General features: G+C 36.0%; 3 protein-coding genes across 3 annotated transcripts; all 3 read left to right on the top strand.

Annotated features, from left to right (window-relative positions):
• The first annotated feature begins 6,957 nt into the window (after positions 1-6,957).
• On the top strand, positions 6,958-7,953 carry TAS2R9 (taste 2 receptor member 9). The gene has a single exon (XM_032855387.1). It carries the CDS (start codon positions 6,958-6,960, stop codon positions 7,951-7,953), a length of 996 nt encoding a protein of 331 aa, XP_032711278.1.
• A 1,841-nt stretch (positions 7,954-9,794) lies between these two features.
• TAS2R8 (taste 2 receptor member 8) lies at positions 9,795-10,714 on the top strand. The gene is given in 2 exon segments (XM_032855386.1): positions 9,795-10,149; positions 10,152-10,714. Coding segments are annotated over 2 exon segments (918 nt in total).
• Positions 10,715-15,477: 4,763 nt separating this feature from the next.
• On the top strand, positions 15,478-16,416 carry TAS2R7 (taste 2 receptor member 7). The gene has a single exon (XM_032855410.1). The coding sequence runs from the start codon at positions 15,478-15,480 to the stop codon at positions 16,414-16,416; it is 939 nt and encodes a 312-aa protein (XP_032711301.1).
• The last annotated feature ends 7,487 nt before the right edge of the window (positions 16,417-23,903 follow it).

Genomic DNA, 23,903 nt, shown 5'->3' with positions numbered 1-23,903 from the left:
CTTGTAATTTCCATTTAATTTAAGAGTTAAGAGAATAATTTTCTAGTTAGAAGAGATTTATAGAGGAAGTTTTGTATTGCTATTTTATTTTATAGAAATGGGGTCAGGCAACGTACTTATATGATACTTGGCCTAGAATAAGATTTATTTGGCTTAATATATGATCTGCTTTGGTGAATGAAAGGAGTTTGATGGTATTAAAGTCAAATTTACTTACATGAGATGAACCATATTAATGATATTGCTTCTCTATATCTGTGTTTTTTATGTGTTAATTTGCGATAGTTAATATACATTCATTCACAATTACTGAATGATTGATTGATAATTCTTTTATTTGTAGCTGCATTTAACTTGAAGCAATATTTTAATAATTGTGTTTGTGTTCATGGTCATTACTTTTATTATTATTTTTACTTATATTAAAAATCCTGCTTGGTACTCATGTAGTTTTTTGCTCTAACTTTTCTTTTGACCATGTTAAAAATCACTAATTTTGTTACTTTGCTTCATATTTGATTATTACGTGTTTTCTATCTATGTATTTTCAACATTTCTACATTTTTCTTTTATTGCCTCTTGTGGGAAACAAATATCTGATTTTTGGTGATTTGTTTAATTTTAGAATCTCAAAATTATGGTCATCGAGTGAACCCTTTTATACTTACTATAACTGCAATTATATTAATTTTTCTATCTTCCCATTTCTCTTTTTTTTCAATTTTTCATCCTTTCTTCTAGTTTTCTTTCCCTTCTTTCCTATGTTCTATTGATACTACAGTATCATGTGCTGGTCTAAAAATATCTTTATCTTCATGTCAACTGGTCAGTTGGTTAAGCATCCGACTCTTGATTTCAGCTCAGGTCATGATCTCAGGGTTGTGAGATTGAGCCCAGCATCAGTCTCCCCACTTCTCTCTCTCCCTCTCCCTCTACTCCTCCCCACTCACTCATGAACTCTCTCTCTCGAAAAATAAAATCAGATAAAAATCTTCATCCCAAGGAAAATGGAAGTTTAGGTTATCTACTTCTAGTCTTTCCTATGTGCATATTTTTATGGTCTGCAGTTTCCAGTTTTAAAATTCATGTTCTTATTTAAAAATGTCTTTTTATTATGGTAAAATATATACAACAAAAAATATACACTCTAAACTGTTTCAAGTGTACAATTCTGTCACATTAACTACATTCACAATGCTGTGCAGTCTTAAAAAGATTCTTCTCCTAATAAATTCTTTTAGCATCTTTGTTAAAAATCAATTTACCATATGTGTATGGGTTTATTTGAGGACTCTCAACTCTATTGTGTTGGTACATGTGTCTATCTTTATGCCAGTACCATACAGTTGACTACTGTAGCTTTGTAGTAAGTCTTAAAAAACAGTAAGTGTTGAGTCTTCCGACTTTGTTCTTTTTTTAAAAAATTATTTAGATATTCAGTATCCTTTGTAATTCCATATGAACTTGAGGATCAGTTTTTCTGTTTCTGAGAAAAAAAAAGCCTCTGGGAATTTCTGGTAGGTATTTCACTGAATCTATACATCACTTTGGGTAGTATTGACATCTTAACAATATTAAGTCTTCTTATCCATGAATCTCTATCTTATCTTTCTATTTATTTGTGTCTTTAATTTCTTTCAGCAATACTTTATAGTTTTTAGTGTATAAGTCTCTTGCTTCCTTGGTTAAATTTATTTCTAGGCATTTTATTCTTTTGTATGTTATTGTAAATGGAACCATTTTTTAAATTTACTTTTAAGATTGTTTATTGTAGTGGTATATAGAAACAACACATTTTGTGTGTATACCCTCCAACTAGAGTTTTAAGTTTTATTTTCATAGTAAATTGATGTTCACCATAACTTTACCTAAATTTCCATCATAAACTTTATAAAATTCCTTACTAAATTTAACTCCACATATGTATAGCTTTCTTCTCACTCTGCTTCAGTTTTTGCTAATGCATCCTCCAAAAAACTTCTTTGAAAAAAGGTCTATGTGTTGTAAACATTCTGAAACCTATAAACCCGAGAATATTTTCATTTAACTTACACATTTAAATGAGTCATCAAATAGAAATAAACATTCCTTTGTGTTTACATGGATTTACTGTTAGTTTCATTTTATTTATGCCATTGTGAAGGAAACAAAAGAGAAAACCTGTTGTATCAGCATCAGAAGATGTAATTAGCATTAGTACTGAATGAATAAAAGAACAAAAAACTGCATAAGAAAAAAACTCAATAACTCCATTGTTAGTTTATAAATCTTCAGTAAATAATAAATAAATTGTTGAACCATCACTATTATATTGCCATATTAGATTTTATATAACTATCATGAACCTTGGAATTTGTACAAACATAGGGAATTGTAATTAAGATGCATCAAGAAAGGCTCTATAGCAAAACAATTTGATAAAAGTGTCGTGATTTTTTTGAATTGACAGGAAATTCAATAATAGTATCTAATATAAGAGTTCATTAATCATAACACTTCTATGAGGTAGATATTATTTTTAGTCATGTTTTACACATGAAAAGAGTTGATCACAAATGTCATCAAAATTTTGATATTAACTAATTGGTACTAGTGAGTTATTTTGCTCAGAAAATTAGTTACAGAAACTACTTCTTGACACTAATAACTACACTTTAACAAGTATGCAAAGGACAATAATTCACAAAATTTTTTACTTTAAATATTCTTTCAGTTCATAAATTCTTGAAAAACTTTGGTCAATGCCTTTCAATATGAAACAGCAATAGATGATATTCTGATCCAATTATTTTGAATAAAGGTGAAATAAATGAGACTCTTTTGATTTTTTCCATTCTGTTCTGTTTATATTCTGTTCTTAGAACATACATATAACCTCTCTATAGAAGAGTTTCTTGGGGTGCCTGGGTGGCTCAGTGGGTGAAAGCCTCTGCCTTCAACTCCAGGTCATGATCCCAGAGTCCAGGGATGGAGCCCTGCATTGGGCTCTCTGCTCAGCAGGGAGCCTGCTTCCTCCTCTCTCTCTCTCTGACTGCCTCTCTGTCTACTTGTGATCTCTGTCTGTCAAAGAAAGAAAGAAAGAAGAGTTTCTCAATGAATAAAAATCTATTGTATTTAATTTTAGTTTTTCCCGAATTCTAATCTTTGATTAAATCTACTCTCTTTTTAGCCACAGTATATAAATTTACAATGTTTTTGTAAAATCTTATATTTCCTTAAATATTTCTGAAAGACATTGACTAGAGGGTATTATGCTTAGCAAAGTAAGTAGACAAAGAAAGACAAATATATTATTTCACTCATACGTGTAATTTAAGAAACAAAACAGGTGAACATAGTGGAAGGAAGAGAAAAATAAAATATGATGAAAAAAAAGAGAGGGGAAAAAAACCATAAGAGACTCTTAACTATAGGGAACAAACTGAGGGTTACTGGAGAGGATAGAGGTGGGAGATGGGGTAACTGGGTGATGGGCATTAAGGAGGGGACTTGATGTGATGAGCACTGAGTGTTGTCTGAAACTGATGAATCACTGGATTCTATCTCTGAAACTAATAATACAGAATATGTTAATTAAATTGAACTTAAATAAAAATTTTTATAAAGCAGGTCATAATAAACAAATAATTGGATCTCTGAAGAGAAAAAACAAAATAAAGAAATGAGCTAATACTTAAAAAGAACATTCAAGAAAGCTTTTTAAAATTAAATTATTTGAAAAAATAAGATAAATAAAATAAATTACTTGAAGTCATACGTTGGAATGACAACATATGTTGTCAACATAAGGTCAGCTTAGAGACATATGCTCCTAATCACTGTAGGCTTTAAATGTGAAGATAAATGTCTCTGAGTTGACAGGCAAATATATACACTTTAATCTATCTGGATTTCTTTAAAATTCCATGTATTTTCATTTTATTCACTTAAAAAAACATTCTTCTGAGGACATCATAGTCTTCACTAGTCTGCCAAAGCAGTCCATGGTACAAAAAAGTTTAAGACTCCCTGAGTTCAAACAAAGAAGGTAAAGTGAACTGTCAGAAAAATGGATGAGAACATCAGGTTTTTGCGATAATTTACCAGGAATTGCAGTGGATATGGTGAAGGATTTGGAGTGGGGAGGGAGATGAAATCAGCAAGTGATTCAATTTATGAGTTGTCTGAAAATAGGACCAGTATGGCAGCATTCTGATTTTTTTTTTAAGATTTACTTATTCATTTGAGAGACAGAGAGGACATAGAGGGGGAGGGAGAAGCAGGGAGCCTGACGTGTAGCTGTATCCCAGGACCTGGAGATCGTGACCTGAGCTGAAGGCAGATGCTTAACAATCTGAGCCACCCAGGTGCCCCAGCATTCTGTTCTTGATACAGGTGGAAAGTATAGTCATTTGCCTGACTTGTCCATAAATAATCAGTAGCAAAACTAAGGAGAAAATATCAACAGAAAATGCAATATTCTAAAGAATGGTAAACAGTATTTCAACAAGGAAGAGAAAATAAATTTAAAGAAACATCTGCCTACATAAGTTTGTATTTGATCACTTCTAATAATAAGAGATGAGAGAAATAACCCAGGCTAATACGTTGAACCCAGAATTTATGAAGGGGCAGCTATATCAATACACTGACCCAGATGCAGTGTTATAATCTATCCTCTTTGGTCTAAAATCCATAGAGTCCATTCTCATGTGTATTCTTGGAGTGTCTGCCGGTATAAATGAGTGAAATCTTGCAGTTCTTTTGGAGTAAGAGATGTTTTCCCCTTTTGTCAGACTTTGTAATCACCTTCCCCCTTTTCCTCCCTCCATTGCCTGGAACATGCTGCGTATGACTTTGGTTATGGGTCTAGAGACAAAAATAGTGATTGAGGTGGATCTTAAGGAAAATAAGCATCTCTTTGCATGCTAACTTTCCCAGGTGAGGCTACTACATGGTTTTGAAACAAAACAAGGCTGATTTCCTCTGATGTGGGAGGGTGGACTGCTTCCACCAGAAAGGAAATTTGAGATTCTCAGGTTTATTGATCCAAGTGTAACTTGATCTCCTCATTCCAAGTTTTATGGTCCTACTCTTTTCCCATCATTGCTCTAAATTTCATTTGACGAAACATCATGATTCTGTGACTACATCTTATATAGGAATTCTCTTATGTCCACAATTAACTTTTAGAGCTGACTTACCACTATAAAGAAATGAATCTTTCAGGGCCACCATAGATTTCTGGTTTTCAGACTGTCATGAGTCGAAAATGTAAAATCTCAAATTGTCATCAGTTCTCCTTATGCAGTTAGAAATAATTACACCACTCACCATCCTTTTAGTCATTACTAATGCATTAAAAGTCAAGAGCAGTAGCCACTTGATCTGCAAATACATAAGGGAAATTATTTCAGTAAAGGTGGCCTCTCAAGCAGGGGTATAAGATGGATTACCAAATCAATATTATTGAAACAAGTGGATACCCATCTTGATTCCATAAATCAAGTTGGATCCACAGTTGACCATATAGCCATGTATATATTGCCAAGTTACTTATAAAAAATTTTTATTGTGAAAAAAAGCAAACCATGAAAGTAACAGAAAATATCAGAAAATTCCAATGGAGAAATTTTCTAACAATAAATCAAAATCCAGAACTCATAAACACTGATAAATATAACTATATGAAATTTAAAAACTTCTGCTTGCATTTTATAAAATACAAGAAAAAACTAAAGACAAATGACAAAGTGGGGAAATACTGTCGATACAAATATGCTAATTTCTCTAATATATAAACACCACAGAAATTTATAAAAAGGTAGAAAAATGAGCAAAAATATAAACAGTCTACCAAAAATATTCAAATAGCTTTTAAATATATGAAATGATACTTGAATCCTAACTCACCCAATGGGCGGGATTCTTCATCTGCAGTCCTGATACTCAGTATCTGTTGTCACCAATATTCTTAAAACACATGTGCAAATGATGTTGGATGTTTGCTTGAGATCATCACCTCAAGTCCTTTCCCTCTGACAGAGCAGCTTCTCCAGTCAGAGCAAAGCCTAGTAACCTCCAGCATACATGTTAAGTTGGTGAACTATTAAAGTCAGTACAGGAGAACATTAATATAGCTTGGTTTATTGTTTTCTGGATTTAGATGCTATGTGTTTTAAATCGTGAAAAGTATACAAATAAAAAAAGTATACAAATAGTAAAAATGTGATTCAATATGTTTTGTCTTATCCATTATCATAAAAGCATTATAAGGGATTATTGTAAGGAAGATTGCACTCAGATTCTAATGTAAGCTACATACAAATATAGATTCTGAGGTCAAATTCTGAGTAATAACAGACACAACCTGAATATCTTCAGTGCTCAGACTTCCTTATCATAGGCTGAAAGAACTGGAAAGTCAAGTAACTGTCTTTATAAGAAAATTGAAAACCACTGCTTCCTTACCTGAGTTATCCTAATTAATGAAGTGAATACATTGCTACAAGGCTGAAATTAGTCATGTTAACTGTCTACACTCTAAATACACAATTATTTTTCAGCTCCAAAGCATCCATTTGCACCAAATGAACCATAATTTGGGGGTACCTTCATCAGAGATGGTAATGCTGCCACATCTCCAAATTAAATAGGATCCATATTTTCCAAGTAATTAATTTTTTTTTGAAGTTCCTTGTCAAAAGCTTAAGTTCAATGACTCCAAAATACACGAGCATAAAATGAAGAAGATTTTGCAAATCCAAGAAATCAGATCCAATCCTATTTGCATCTTGGAGACTTTCAAGCATCACTGCATGTGAAAGACATTACTGGCCAATCAATGAAGTCTTTAGACAGTTCTCACTGGAGCAGAACTGGCAATCTCATTGACCTGGATCAAAGCCGACAAAGAGGACAGAAGAGACAACTGCAGCATGACCTAAGTGACAGACATATACACTCTTCTTCACTGACATGCTAAGTACAATGGAGGTAATATATACCATCTTGATCGCTGGTGAACTGACTATAGGAGTTTGGGGAAATGGATTTATTGTACTGGTTAACTGTACTGGCTGGATCAAAAGGAGAGATATCTCCATGATTGACATCATCTTGGTGAGCTTAGCCATCTCCAGAATCTGTTTGTTGTGTGTGATATCTTTAGATGGCTTTCTTATATGCATCTCTCCAGATACATATGCCAGTGGCAAGTTAATGAGCATTGTGGATGCTTTCTGGACATTTAGCAATCATTCAAGTGTCTGGTTTACTTCTTGCCTCAGCATCTTCTATTTACTGAAGATAGCCAATATATCCCATCCGCTTTTCCTCTGGCTGAAACTAAATATTAACAGAGTCATCCTGGGGATTTTTCTGATGTCCTTCCTTAGCTGTATCATCACTAGTGTTTCAATGAATGAGGACTTCTGGGATCTCTTCAAAGTCAATCATAAGGAAAACATAACTTGGGAACTGAAAGAGAGTAAAATCCCAGGTGCTTTCAGACTGCTTATCCTGAACCTGGGTGTTATCATTCCCTTTGTTCTTTGCCTAACCTCATTTCTCTTATTACTTTTCTCCCTATTTAGACACACCAAGCAGATGAAACTTTATGCCACAGGGTCCAGAGACCCCAGCACAGAGGCCCACATGAGGGCCATAAAGGCAGTGATCATCTTTCTGCTTCTCTTCCTTATGTACTATGCGGTCTTTCTTATAGTAACCTCCAGCTTACTGATTCCTCAGGGAGAATTAGTGGTGATGTTTGGTGGCATGATAGCTGTCATTTTCCCATCGAGCCATTCATTCATCCTGATAATGGGGAATAGCAAACTAAGGGAGGCTTTTCTGAAAGTGCTAGGTGTTGTGAAGAGTTTCCACAAAGGAAGGAAACCTTTTGTTCCGCAGAGAATCCTGAATACAAGGAGAAAGAAATCAACAAAAGATCCTCTCCCTTCTCCCAATTAATTATATTCAGTTTTTATAGATGCTGTTAGAAATCATTAATATCTATATCTATGATTATCCTAAATTTTCCTTTGTGTCCCTTCACATTTCTGTCTTGTTTAACTTTAAATCAATGTTATTGAGCCACGTATATTTCCTTGCCTTTGCAGGAAAAAATGAATCCAAACCCCATGCTAACATTTCATATCATTGCCTAAATGCAAAGAGATTCTACTTCTTTCTGTCATATCTAGTAAAGGCCTTGAACTCAAAGAGTAGAAGAATTTTAGGCAAATAGGGGGCGGGGAAGAGATTTTAAAATATATTAGTCCTTCCTATAAAATCAATCATGTAAAACCTGTCTACTTTGTGCTGGAAGTCAGTACTTATCTTTTCTGCCCTGTCTTCTCCATTTCTAAAAAGGTTCATCCTCATATGGAGGGAGAAAGGACACTCTGGTGAGATCCTCTCTAGGGTGAAATACAATGTAAAAAAAGGGGGGTAATCTCAAGAAAAGTTTGACCAGAAAAGGGGACAAGGAGTGTACACTTTGAAATATGCATATCAAAACCACTCTAGCCAGTTTTAGGAGTCAGTTCTCAAAGATTCTTTGGAATGTTTTCTTTCTTTTCTTTTTTTTTTTTACTCAAGAATCTTTGACATGTCTTTTTTTTCTTTAGCATCATTCTCTCTTCTTTTCTGTTTCTTGTAACATTTTAAGGACAACTAGGTTTCCTTAAATTATTAATTTCATGCTTTCTTATTACACAATATGCATGCATAAGAAATAGGAAAAATAGTACATATGTTTCTTACATTATAGAAATACTTAAATACAGTTAGAAGAACCTTAGTTTATGTGATTTGTATTACTTAGATTTAAATTTATTGTGGGTTGGGTCTCCCAAGAAAGAATAAATCAATTTAATAGTAGAATTAGTCCTATTCCCTCGAAATATAATTCAGTAAATATTTTCTTAAAAGTGATTGCTCCATCTAGAGAAATAACTACTACGTAGAATGTGAGATTATAAATCTTACAAAAGGGTTTGATTGTAAATAGAATAATTTAAAATATGTTTTCTAATTTTATATGAAAATGTTCCTTATCCAAGAGATGACATTTCAGGAAGTGAATTGTCACAGACAGCATTTCCCATAATAAATAAATCTAAACATAGCAAATCTTTATCTAGCATCTTTCACTTTTATTAAAAAAAGTCCATTGAGAAAAAAATGTTTAGTAAATATTGCCATGTACCTGTCTAATAACAGTCATTTATAATTAGAACTGTATCACAGCTTTCGTTAATTAACCACTTAAATGAAAACAAAATTATTATCCTCTGACTGAAAGTTAACTTTCTATAACTGGCTGTGCTGATCATTTCCAAAATCAAAATTCATTTCCACTAGGAAGCGTGACTTTTGATTAATTTATGAATATGGTGAAGAAAATGTACTTTCATTTACACATTGTGATTTTTATGGAATACATGTTTTTGTTTGCTTTCTGTGGCTCTGTATTCAAAATTCAACTTGACAGGTCAAAGTACACAGAACTTAAGAGCAAGAACCTTGTTGCAAATTCATGAAATATAATCTCTTTTAATTTGTATGAGAGCAGTTTCAACCCAGCTTTTCCCTTATCACTCACTAAACGGTGATGGCTATAATTTGCTCGAGCTCAAAGCTAGTCAAACTGTTTGGAGCAACCATTTGGTTCAGTCCTCATGAATGGAGAAGCAATTCTACTTCAAAAGAAAGCTGCTTACTTCTGGAATTATATTAAAATCAAAATAATGGATGAGATGATGCCTGTCTGCAGTGATACTGGAGATCGGGGTGTTCTCCCTACCAACATGCTCAGTATGAAAGACAACATCTTTATGATCATTATAACTGGAGAATTCATAATAGGAATGTTGGGGAATGTATACATTGGACTAGTAAACTGTATTGACTGGATGAAGAAGAAAAAGATCTCCTCAGTTGACTATATCCTCACCAGTCTAGCCATCTCCAGAATCTGTTTGCTCTGTATATTGATACTAAATGTCATCATAATGGTATGCTACCCAGATTTTTATGAAAATGATAAACTACAGGCATTCATTAGTATCTTCTGGACCCTCACCAACTACTTAAGTACATGGTTTGCCACCTGCCTCAACGTCTTCTATTTGCTCAAGATAGCCAATTTCTCCCATTCGCTTTTTCTCTGCTGGGTTGTTTGGCCATTTCGTCTTTGATCAGCCTTATACTAGCAATGACACCAAGTTATGATCGTGAGTTTCATAAAATTGTAAATCCTAAAAGAAACTGCACTGAAATGTTCAATGTGAGTAAAAGTCAGTACTTCCACTCATTGATTCTCTTTAACCTGTTGGCAGTTGTCCCATGTACTGTGTCACTGATCTCATTTTTCCTTTGAGTTATGTCCCTATGGAGACTTATCAAGCAAATGAAACTCAGCGTTACAGGCTGCGGAGACCCTAGCACAGAGGCCCATGTGGGAGCCATGAAAACTATGACTTCATTTCTCTTCCTCCTTTTTGTATATTATGGGGCTTCTCTTTTGGCGACTTTTAGCTACCTTATGAAAGAAAGCAAGTTAGTTGTGATGTTAGGAGAAATGATAGCAATTCTCTATCCTTCTGGTCATTCACTTATTTTAATTATTAGAAATAACAAGCTGAGGCAGGCATCTATCAGGATGCTGAGATATGGGAGAACATTCTGCATGATGTAAAATCTTAGCTTTGTAAATGGGTTTTGCTAATAAAAATACATTTTCATTTTTTCCAGTTATCTTGTTTATTTCGGGTACACATCTTTAAGAGTTCTTGAGACCTGTTAGCACATAAATATATATATCCCTTTGTCTGTGTACACTTCAGATTCTCATCTTCAGACGTCCTTTCCTCCAAGAGTTTGAGAGCTCACACTTCCCTTGTTGCCTTCTTACTGCAGATATTAGGCATGTACTGCCTAGTTAAGTTCCTTTAAGATTTTACATAGGCCCATGATAAAGAGCACTGAATTGCACTAATTGCTTTTTCTTTTTTTCCCTATCATATACTTTTTTCATTGCTGGCCCTTGATTTTGCTCCCTTTATGGCTCTGTCAGGTCACTCCCCTTTGGCTTTTTTTTTTTTTAATTTCTTTTCAGCATAACAGAATTCATTGTTTTTGCACCACACCCAGTGATCCATGCAATATGTGCCCTCCTTAATACCCACCACCTGGCTCCCCCAACCTCCCACCCCCTGCCCCTTCAAAATCCTCAGATTGTTTTTCAGAGTCCATAGTCTCTCATGGTTCACCTCCCCTTCCAATTTCCCTCAACTCCCTTCTTCTCTCTAACTCCCTATGTCCTCCATGTTATTTGTTATGCTCCACAAATAAGTGAAACCATATGATACTTGACTCTCTCTGCTTGACTTATTTCACTCAGCATAATCTCTTCCAATCCCATCCATGTTGATACAAAAGTTGGGTATTCATCCTTTCTGATGGAGGCATAATACTCCACAGTGTATATGGACCACATCTTCCTTATCCATTTATCCGTTGAAGGGCATCTTGGTTCTTTCCACAGTTTGGTGACCGTGGCCAAAACATTGCTATAAACATTGGGGTACAGATGGCCCTTCTTTTCACCACATCTGTATCTTTGGGGTAAATACCCAGTAGTGCAATTGCAGGTTCATAGGGAAGCTCTATTTTTAATTTCTTGAGGAATCTCCACACTGTTCTCCGAAGTGGCTGCACCAACTTGCATTCCCACCAACAGTGTAAGAGGGTTCCCCTTTCTCCACATCCTCTCCAACACACGTTGTTTCCTGTCTTGCTAATTTTGGCCATTCTAACTGGTGTAAGGTGGTATCTCAATGTGGTTTTAATTTGAATCTCCCTGATGGCTAGTGATGATGAACATTTTTTCATGTGTCTGAGAGCCATTTGTAAGTCTTCATTGGAGAAGTGTCCATATCTTCTGCCCATTTTTTGAAATGATTATCTGTTTTGTGTGTGTTGAGTTTGCAGATCTCCCCTGTTTCATCTCGTTCAGTGTCCCAGTTATGTATCTGTCTCCTCCGAAGTGAGTGATGCTTTAGGTGGTCTTGTAGGTAGTATTTTCTGGTTGACCTTATTCTGGCACCTCCTATTGATTTTCCTTGAAATTAAATGTCCTTACAAACAACTTGCTGCTCAGGCAGCAATAGGATGGGAATAGGTTCCATCCCAGTATCTCTCTTTATGGCCAATCCTAAGTGCTCTTCATAATCTGGATAAAAGAATGGGACAATTGGGGCGCCTGGGTGGCTTAGTGGGTTAAAGCCTCTGCTTTCGGCTCAGGTCATGATCCCAGGGTTCTGGGATTGAGCCCCGCATCGGGCTCTCTGCTTGGCGGGGAGCCTGCTTTCCTTCCTCTCTCTCTCTGCCTGCCTCTCTACCTACTTGTGATCTCTGTCTGTCAAGTAAATTAAAAAAAAAAAAAGATTGGACAATTAATTTTGATCAGACTGCTTTACTCAGCCTCCTTTCTTAATAAGACCTGCAGGGGTTCTTTTCACTCAGGACATTAGAAAAGCAATTAATTGGGAAGAAATTAGCATACATTATGGAATAACTACATGCTATCACTAAAAGAGTAATGTATGCCATAACACATACAAAGTAAATTACAAAAAAAGATAAAAGTCACTACTAAAACGTTGTTCTACTGTGAACTACTCACTAGAGTAGTGTTGAAACACTTGATCTGGCATGTCTAAGTTCATGTCTATCTGATAATGGCTATGCATTTCAGGTACCACCCTGTGCTATTTCAAATTCTGGACTGTTTCAATCTACTCATTTTGTTTTGTTATAATTAAAATATTAACTACCTGAAGGTTATCAATTTGTCTGCATATGATGATGTGAAATTCACTGTGGAAAGTCCTGAAATTTACAGTCTTAAGTACATAAACTTCATCAACCATATTTCTAATATCCTAGCATTTAAGTTGCTACTTATTGTACAAGACAGGAGAATTGATATTCTTCTAATGGAATGTATTAGTATATTCTACAAAATACCTATTAATCCTACACTGGAATGAACTTTACATTCTTCTGCAAGTTTAGATGAAAAAATGTTTTGTAAGATTAGTACTTCTGGGAAGGCTTCCCTCCATTAGTGTGAAGTCCTTCCTTCCATGTTTAGTTTTCTGTATCTTCAAGGTTTGAAGCACCTCCACTGACCACCAAAGTTCAAAGTAGTTCAAGTAGTAAGGGTTCAAAGCAGTAAGTTCAAAGTGGTAAGGTGACAAAACATTCTCTTGCAATTTTTTTTTGGTTTTCTTTTCTACTTTTATTTTTATTGCAGTAGGGTATTTAATATGAGAGCTGCCCTTTCAACAGATTTTTAAGTGTAAATATAATGGTGTTAACTATAGGCACAATATTGTAAACCATATCTCTAAAATAAATTTATCTTGTGTAACTGAAACTTGATACTCGTTGAATAATAACTCTGCATTCTTATCTCCCCTCGGGCCCTGGCAACCACTATTTTATTCTTTGCTTTGATGACATGACTATCCTAGATACCTATATAAGTGGAATTGGGCAATATTTATCCTTCTGTAACTAGCTTATTTAACTTATTTAACATAATGTCCTCCAAGTCCACCCAGGTTTTTGCATATTTCAGAATTTTCTTCTTTTTAAGACTGAATGATATTCCATTGTCTGTATATAACACATTTTCTTTATTCATTCATATGCCAGTGAGCAATTAGGCTCTTTCTACATTTAGTTGTTGTGCAGGACACTGCAATAAACAGGGCTAATATCACTTTGAGATCTTGATTTCGATTCTTTTAGATAAATAACCAGATTTGGGGATGCTAGATCATGTGGTAGTTGTATTTTTAATCTTTTAAGGAACTTTCATCCTGTTTCCATAGTAGCTGCACCATAATTTATATGCTATAAACACACGTTTGCAGAAAATCTATACTTACCTGACCTGAAAAAAACAAAAAACAAAAACATATCCTAAAATTTATTTGAGTAAAGGTATTATCATAGTTACAGAGACCTTTTATTTACCAGGGTACTAAGGAGAAGAAAATGATATGCCTGGGTCAGGGATCATTTCTAAGATCAGAGGAAAGCAGTCATCTGTGAACCTAGCTACATAATGAGACAGTTTGTTGAAAAATCAGGGCTGCATCTCAGGAATGAAGGTTTGTCCTTTAAGGAAGGGTGGAAAGATACCATGTAGCCAAAGAAAGTATCATCACCCCAGAATTATTCTATGGAAATTCTATATAGCAAAGTGTTTCTCAGTAACTCTAAATTAGAGAAGCTACTTCAAAATAGGAGTAGCTTGTAAGAATGAGGTAAACTTAATCATCTGTCTCTTCCCTTATAGTCTAGAAAAGCTAATGATCTAGATTCTCAGATGCAATTTGGCAAGGCAGAGGGTGTAGAGTAGATAAAAACACAGGATTTTAATCTCTTCTCTCATATGTGCACTGCTCTTGAGAACATTTTAAATGAAAAGGGAAAATATAAATATAATCAATACTCCATTAGGGCTCCTTCATCTTATTACATATTACATCACAAACTAAATGACCATTAAATTGACTTGACTAAGAAGACAATGCATTATTTTCAAAGATCTTGTGCATGTAACTCTCCATCTGAACAACCAAGATAAATGAGCTAAAATATTTTTTAGACCCAGATAATCTGTATTTAGTGTTAATCTTTAGATTCCCCGAAAATGTACAGTTCTCAACGCTAACCCAAACTTTGGATTTTTAGCAGTAATCAATATTATCATTTAGGAAAATGAAGATTCCTCTACAAATTTCAATTTTGGCCTGTTTTGTAATAACCAGAAAATCCTTGGAGTTTAGATTTGCCAGATAAAATACAGGACACCCAATTAAATTTGAATTTTAGTACTTCCTGGAAGTACTAATTTCATGCAATTTGGGACATACACTAAAAAAAAAAAAAAGATCATTTTATTTTAATTTATTTTTTCAGTGAAAGATCATGTATTGTTTTTTTGAAATTCAAGTTTAACTGGATGTCCTGTATTTTTATTTGCTAAATCTAGCAGCCCTATTGAGGTTACTAGTATGTGTCCCAGATTAATGAATCCAAAATTTGCAAAACATAGCCTTGCAAAACATGGACAATGCAGGACCATGAAAAGGAACGGGTCTAATTTGCATCCTAAAATGTAGCTCAGCCTAAATTAACCATATGTGGAAAAGTAAAGCCTGCCGATCCCGGTTTTACATACAGGTGATACATGCAGTGGCCAGGCCAGGGATTGCCAACCACATTTGCTTCTCAAGACTAATTAGGATTTAATGATGATAGCTACAGTCTTCATTTTTCACTCCAGTCTCCACCACAAGGCAGACTACAATAAGAGAGGCAAAGGAAATTAGAGCAAAATCGAGAAGTAGGTGTACCTATCAAACTACATCAGTTCAGCTTGAAACCAATTGTTTTTTTCTGTATTTTACCATGCCGGATAAAGTGGAAACTACCTTAATGCTCATAGCAGCTGGAGAGTTTTCGATGGGGATTTTAGGGAATATATTCATTGGATTGGTAAACTGCATGGGCTGGATCAAGAATAGGAAGATCACCTCCATTGATTTAATCCTCACAAGTCTGGCCATATCCAGAATTTGTCTATTATGTATAATACTATTAGATTGTTTCATATTGGTGCTGTATCCTGATGTGTATACTGCCGGTAAACAAATGAGAATCATTGACTTCTTCTGGACACTAACCAACCATTTAAGTGTCTGGTTTGCCACCTGCCTCAGCATTTTCTATTTCCTCAAGATTGCAAACTTTTACCATCCCCTATTCCTCTGGATGAAGTGGAGAATTGACAGCGTGATTCCTAGGATCCTGCTGGGGTGCTTGGCCCTCTCTGTGTTTATTAGCCTTGTTGTGACTGAGAATTTGAATGATGATTTCAGGTGTTGTGTTAAGACAAAGAAGAAAGCAAACGTAACTGTGAGATGCAGAGTAAATAAAGCTCAGTATGCTTCCATCAAGATTTGCCTCAACCTGTTAACACTCCTCCCTTTTTCTGCATCCCTGATCTCATTTCTCCTCTTGATCCTCTCCCTCTGGAGACATAACAGGCAGATGAAGTTCAGTGCCACCGGGTGCAGAGACTTCAACATAGAAGCCCACGTGGGAGCCATGAAAGCTGTCATCTCCTTTCTCCTCCTTTTCATTGCCTACTATTTGGCCTTTCTCGTAGCTACCTCTAGCTACTTTATGCCAGAGACTGAATTAGCAGTGATCATTGGTGAGTTAATAGCTCTAATCTATCCCTCAAGCCATTCATTTATCCTAATTCTGGGGAGCAATAAACTAAGACAGGCATCACTAACAGTGCTATGGAAAGTGGAGTATATTCTAAACAGAAGAAATTTCTAACACCATGAACAGATCTGAAGGCCCAACTATCATTTACTAGGACGAAGGAAGACATGATGTTTCTTAGTTATCTTTGGTTCTTGCATTAATATTGGTTTCATATGGTTAATTGTGCTTAAATGTATTTAGTATATCTATAATTGTAACTTAGGAAATCTCATGTAGATCTGATTTTGCCTCTTTCTCTTAGTCTCTTTCTTCTCTCTCTCTCTCCCTCCTTTCAGAGTTTTTTCTTTAAACATGTTTTGGAACATATAAAAGTTAATATCTTAATATTAACTGTCAGAGGAGAGAATATTTTCATAGTTCTAAATCATTTCTCTAGATGCAAAATTATACAACTAATTCAGAACAACTGTAATAGTATCTAGTTGTTATTTGCATCCCTATGAAAAGCAGCTCACTCATCCCCATGGTCCTAGTTAGGTTTTCTCCACAGACCATCCAACTAGACTCCACCTTTGAAAAAAGTTCAATATGGTGACAGTTCTTAATCAAATGTTATGCAATTGTGTGAATGTGGCAGAAAATAATATTGATTATAATCATGGCTTAAATATGTATTGTAATTGAAGTAAATATTGTCACAAGTTCAAAAATTATTGTGAGACAATAGATCAATGAAGGAAAGATACTCTGTAAGTGTGAGAGAAGGAGAGTTTGTATAGAAAGTTTCTATAAAACAAAGTTGGCTAAAGAAGGAACTTATTGATTGATTATTGAAGTACATTTCTCCACAAAAGAACATACAAGTTTGCTTTTAGCAGACAAAGACTGTACCAGACACTGATTGTCAAGATACCCTTATAAGATAAGACCTTCAATCAAAAACTAATGCATTGAAATGATAAAACTTCAAAACTGTCAAAGAAGACATTGATTCAATACAGATCACCACTACATGCCAGGAGAATGCTATTTGGATTATACATATATTATCTATGAAATAACTCTTTGCGAAATTCCAGAAAAAGCATATCATTTATGTTGCAGAAAGGATATTTTGGAGTGATTAACTGTGTTACTAACTAGCCTAGAATAGCCATAATCTTTGTGTGGAGAAAAAATGTTTGTAAATATTCTCATCAATAAATTTGGCAAAAATAAAAATTAATTCTACATTAGTTTCATATGTTAATTTTTCTTATCTGAATCTGAGTGTGCAAGATACATGTTGATTAAAAGGAGAAATTTTAAAAGATTTATATTGAGTCCTTTGTAAGTTAAAGCAACAGCAGAAAATTAGATGCATATACTGAAGATTACATTCTTTTCAATATAGTCTTAAAGAATACCTGTCCCACTTCCCACATACGCAGAGACCAATATATTTGGATTTATTAGGCATGGGAACAAAAAAAGAAAACCCTGGGGGCTAAGGGGAATCTTGGAAAATCCATGTTTGATGTTTTCATGTTGTAGTCTTGAGAATTTTGATCATTTACTTACATTAGAAATACTAACACCTTAACATTCAACTTGTCTGTAAACAGCAGCCAGGCAAAGGATACTAACATGGAAAGAGAAGCTGTATTAGAAATCTCTTATTGTACATAATTCTACTTACTGACATATCTAGGATGAAAGTGATGTAACCAAATGGTTTATCTTCTGAGATTATATTAATTCTGAGGAATTAGGCAACGATGATAACTTAGGGTTGAAAGAAGACTTGTTTTATTCTTTTACTCTGTTTGGAGTAGAGTTTTTCAGGCTTACTCTAAGAGAATGTAGCAAACAGTTTACAGAGAATGCAGGCAAATTCCTTCTTGTTTTTATTCCTTGTTTAATAAGTACACATCCACTCACAAATTGAATATCTGAGTGTCATATACGATATTGCATACTGTAAATACAGATGAAATGTGACAAAATCCAAAAACATGGTGGAAGACAGATAATGATCATGTAAACAACCTCAGAGTTATAAGTCATGATTGATACAGCTTAGAATAACTGGAGAAGAGGAAGAGCTTTATAGACTATAGTTAGAATAGACCTACCTGAGAAACAGATTTCAAACTAAAATTTGAATCACAAATACAATCCAGCCATGGGCCATCCTGGACAAATAAATCTCCCAAAAAGATGGCACTGCAAGTGCCAGTACCCCCAGGAGCAAGTGTTTGAGAAGAGAAATAAGATCTGAGTGACCAGAGCATGGTGATGAAGTAGAGACTAGCAAGATCATAAAAAAAGCCTTTTAGGGGCGCCTGGGTGGCTCAGTGGGTTAAAGCCTCTGCCTTCGGCTCAGGTCATGATCCCAGGGTCCTGGGATTGAGCCCAGCATGGGGCTCTCTGCTCAGCAGGAAGCCTGCTTCCTCCTCTCTCTGCCTACCTGTGATCTTTGCCTACCTTTTCCTACCTCTCTGCCTACTTGTGATCTCTGTCAAATAAATAAATAGAATCTTAAAAAAAAAAAAAAGCCTTTTGAGTAATGAGAGGGAATTTAGATTTAAGTGCTGTGAGAAAACATCAGAAGAATTGAAACCACACGAAACACAATTTGATTTATATATAGATTTAAATTTACTTTGGATATAAGAAGAATGGAAGCACTATGTACTATGTGTTGGAATGGGCAGGAGGACAATAAAGGGCACCAGCTAATAAGTTATAGTGTAGTAAGTGGTCCCTATGAGAAATCACAGCTGCTCAGATTTGGATGGTGGTAATAAAGTTAGAACATTTTTTTTCAAGATTTATTTATTTATTTGAGGAGGGGGAGGCAGAAGGAGAGAGTGTCCAAGCAGACTTCTGCTGAGCATAGAGCATGTAGCAGGGCTCAATCTCACAATCCATGAGATCATGACCTAAGCCAAAACCAAGAATCACACAGTTAAACAAATGAGCCCCCCAGGCACCACTAGAATTAGGACATTTTAAAAAGATGAATTCTGTATATTGTATAGGTGAAGCTGATAGGTCTTATTACTCAATTAGATAAGCAAAGGAATTGAAGAAGAAGAAGATTTGAAAAATATTTACATCATTTTACTTTAACAATTCCGACTATACAGCTACCTAAGATTGAGTGGAAAATGTTAAGGGGGTTGGGAGAACAAAAATCAAAAATTCTTTTTTTTTAATATGTTAAGTTTAGAAGATCTAGGAAATAACCAGGTGGAAATGTCAAATAGATAACTAAGTATATGAATCTTTCACTAAGGATTGAAATAAGAGATTTATATTTGGGAGTCATCAACATAAAAAAAAGGATTACCTAAAAACTTTCTAAAGAAGTGACAGTAGATTTGAACCCTGAGATATTCAAATCTTTAGAAGGTAAATTGGAGAGAGGCCACAGCAAAAGAAAAACGTAGAGCCTGTAGGAAGGTAAGAAAAAAGCAATGAAATGTCTGGTTGACTGGAAATAAGAGATGTTATTGTGTTAGGCAGAGGGGGAGATCAGCTTTCAAATGCTGCTGAGGAAAACAGGGAAATTGATATAACAAAAAAACTTTGGATCTTGCAACACAGATGTAATCGATGACCCAACAAGGGCAATGTTTGGGAGGTATTGGGGCAGAAGCTGGGTTTGGGGGGAATGAATTAAGAGAAAGCAGAGCAATGGGAAATGCATCATTTCCTAATGAGTTTTGTTATTAGGGAGAGTAGAGAACGTAGCATGTTTTGTTTTGTTTTGTTTTGTTTTCCATTGGTTTTGTTTTTCAGTGGGATGATACAGTAAGTGCATGCAAACTGAGACAACTCAAAGAGAGGAGGATAATAATATAGGAGAGGGATAGTAATAGCTGGAGCAATTATGTTACAATAATTATCTGTGACATTAAACAGTGGAACCCTCATACCTGAAAGAGGGATATTTATGTGGGTGAACCTGAAACTATGAAACCATTAAATTTCCTGGAACCTCCAGGGCCACCAAGAGCAAACCCCTACAACCTACAAGGACAGGAGAGCCATTGCACTCCTGAAAACTGTTCAATTAACTCAATGTGAAGGAAAGAAACACTTATTCTCCTCAAGATATGCCCTACGACTCCTCATTTCTTCAGGACAAAGTATCAACACAGCCCAATATGGTAAGTACAATTTCCATTCTAAAAAAAACAGAAACAAACAAACAAATGAAAAAACAAAACAAGCTAATACTCTCACTCTAACAAATCAGCAGAAATAAGAAAACATGCTGGAGATGGGTCTTGAGGGTGATGGATCAAAAGGTTCTCTATATTTAGGCTGAGTATGGAGAATTTATGGAGCCAGGGGTCCTCAATAATGACTTAGGGCTCATATTCTGGCAAGGGCACATAAATCCAGCCTTAATATGCTGTTGGAAGAGCTCCATGAATGTTGGACACAATGCTGGCCTCATATACAAGGTAGACTTGCTGCAATTCCCTTGATATAGAATTAAAAAGGATCAAACAGTTCAGGGAGATGGTAAGGTCAGCAAGGATTCCTACAGAAGACATAAGAAACCACCTCTTATTCCCTAGGAGATCCCTGAAGATATCTTCTTCCCTGAGGCAACCATAAATGCTCTGCTGAGGGGAACACCCGCATCACTGAAAGCCAATGACGGCCTGTCGTCTGTAGGCTGGAGCTGGCTGATGGGAGAAGCTGCCAGGAACCTGGGTTCCAGGTTTCCATGAGAACACTGGAATTGTCTCTGGGAGCACTGAACTATCATCAGCATCTTGAGCAACAAGGCCAGCCAGAGTGCTAGTCACCGTGTACTCAGCTGGTCAATGCTAAGGAAAATGGTGAACCTAGGATTCTGAGAGATAGACAGTTGAGTAAGGTGCTTCTTGCACTAGGCAGGAAAAAAAAAAATGCTAAGAAGCTTTTGTAATAGAGAAACACTATTGCTTCTCAAGCTTCCAACTCTCAGTCACTTCACCTTACTGACTGAAGAGAAGCTGGATCTTACCGAGGAATAACCTTGCCAGGTTTTCATGGTACACGTTTTCCAAATTCCATCCTGCCCAAAGAGAATTGCACTCACTTGACAGAGTCATGGTGAACTGGAGAAAAAATGTCAGTTAGCTATGTAGAGAGATTTTCAATAGCAGATATGACTGGACAGTAACAACTGAGCAAAAGCAATGCCATCATGAGCTTCCCGGGGGAGTGGGGGTCTAGGTGGGACAAATCCTTCAGTGGCTTCTGTGGGTCCACACACCCACCCTGAAGTTATCTACTGTATTCTCAAGAATAAAATTGGGATAGATGTTCTTAGCATCTGTCAGGATGCAGACCGGACATTTCTTAAATTTTGGGTAAAGATCAGAGCTGGGACTACTACCCTGCTTCCATGATAAAGAGAAAGCTTCTAATTTTTTCTTGAGTCTTCACCCCATTGACTTTCCAATGATTCAACCTCTAGGTTTATATGGCTTCATATATTTTTCACTGTGAAATGTATCCAACTACATAGATAGGATAGTCACATTTCTTCAGAAATTATATGGCAAGCCTATGAGGGTACTGAGATTGCCAGCAGGCAGAGATGAAATTTGCTTCCAAAGAGGAGGTCAGTTCTAGGACTGATTTCAGAAGTGAACGTGGCAGGGAGTGTGGGAATTAACAGAATTAAACATGTTTCCATTGTGTCTGTTTTCCTGACTTGTAAATTCTTCACTGGTGCTAGTACTAAGAGCAAACTACTTATACTCTTGCTAGAAATGTTCACTAGAACCTTCTTTATCCTCACCGAATTTTATTGTCCGCCTTTGGGGGCCACTGGCATTCACATGCATGAGTGTCCACAGGTGTCATCCAATTTGGACACTCAGAGAAACAAGAACCTCAAGGTAAAGCACGGTTCCTAGGCTGTCTCTATGGAGCCCACCACCTGAGGGATGTTCCCTATCAAATCTCTTTCTGCTGCTCTTCACTCAGATGCTTCTGAAGTGGATGGAAAAAATGTATCATCATTATTCCAAGTATCTCCCTTCGAGGAAAAATTCTCACCAGATTCTTTGGCTAGAGTTGCTGTAACAAAGGACTACAAAGTGATTGGCTTAAACGACAGAAATTTATTTCCTCACAGTTCTGGACACTAGAAGTCTAAGAACAAGCTGTTGGTGCAGTCTGAGGGTTCTCAGGAAGAAGCTCTTCCAGGCTTCTCTCTTAGCTTCTGCTGGTTTCCTAGCAGTCTTTGGTGCTCCTTAGTTTCTGCCACATTGCCCTAATCTCTGCCTTGAGCATCACTTGCCCTTCTCCCTGTGCACATCTGTGTGTCCTCATTTTCCCTATTTATTTCTATATTCTTATGGTCCCTTTTCTCTCTTTGGAAAAATGTGGAAACTAGTTGACATACAATATTACATGAGTTCCAGGTGGACAACATAGTGATTCAACATTTATATACACTATGAAGGATCACCTGGAAAAGTCGACCTACCACCTATCAAGATAGAAAATTGTTAGGTAGTATTAACTGTATTCCTGCATTCCTTCTGTGTAGGTCATATCCCTGTGTTTTATTGATTTTATAAATATATGTTTGTACCTTTTCATCTACTTGTTCATCCTGTTTTGCCCAACCTCCCAAACCCTGCCTTCTGACAACTGGATAATTAGTTCTTTGTATCTACTAGCGTGTATCTGTTTTGTTTTGTTGTCTCATTTGTTTTGGTTTTTAGCTTCCCCATGGGTATGAAATCACATGGAATTTGTCTTTCTCTGATTTATTTCACTTAGCATTCTACTCTCTAGACCTGTGTGTATTGTCCCAAAGGGCAAGGTTTCCTTCTTCATCGCGATTAGTATTCCATTATGTCTACACACCACATCTTCTTGATTCGTTCATCTCTCCATGGATCCTTAGGCTGCTTCCATATTGTGGCTCTTGTAAATAATGCTGCAATGAACAATAGGGGTGCATGTGTTTTTTCAAAGTAGAGTTTTCCTTCTCTTTGGAGAAATACCCAGCAGTGGGTCTGCTGGATTCTTTTGTAGTCCTAGTTTTCAGTTTTTGAGGAATCTCCATACTGTTTCTTATAGTGGCTGCACCAGTTTGCATTCCCACCAACAGTGCACAGTGTTGCATTTCCCACACACCTTCACCTCATACTATGACACACATATATTGAGTGACTACCAGAAATCATAGGAGTTCACAAGGTACCTTTCTCTGCATTTAAGCTCAGAAAAGGGCATGCATATCTGTAATCAGAACTTGGCCACCACCCTTACTGGTCTCACAAAGACACATTTTTGGCTTGGTAATATTGGTGGTGGTCAAGTCCTCATGAAATTATGAAAATCTGTGCTGTGGAAACTTGTATACTAGAAAACATGTGGAGCCTACTCAGGGCTTTGGATCTCCCAACTTGTCCATTCCTGTCCCGTGACTAAGAACCATGGCCCTGGAAGGAAAACAAGAGCCAGCTTTCATGCTGATGACTTTATTGATGATTTGAAGTCAGGGAAAGGAAAGGCCACATTTCTACCACTGAACAGTCCATGGTCACCAGTTGATGTCTATCCATTTCTAAATGAAGAGAAGAATTTTA

This window comes from Lontra canadensis, unplaced genomic scaffold (assembly GCF_010015895.1).
Source record: "Lontra canadensis isolate GAN:19392208 unplaced genomic scaffold, GSC_riverotter_1.0 scaffold9, whole genome shotgun sequence".
In the NCBI taxonomy this organism is placed as follows: domain Eukaryota; kingdom Metazoa; phylum Chordata; class Mammalia; order Carnivora; family Mustelidae; genus Lontra; species Lontra canadensis.
This window is presented reverse-complemented; position numbering and strand designations above follow the sequence as displayed.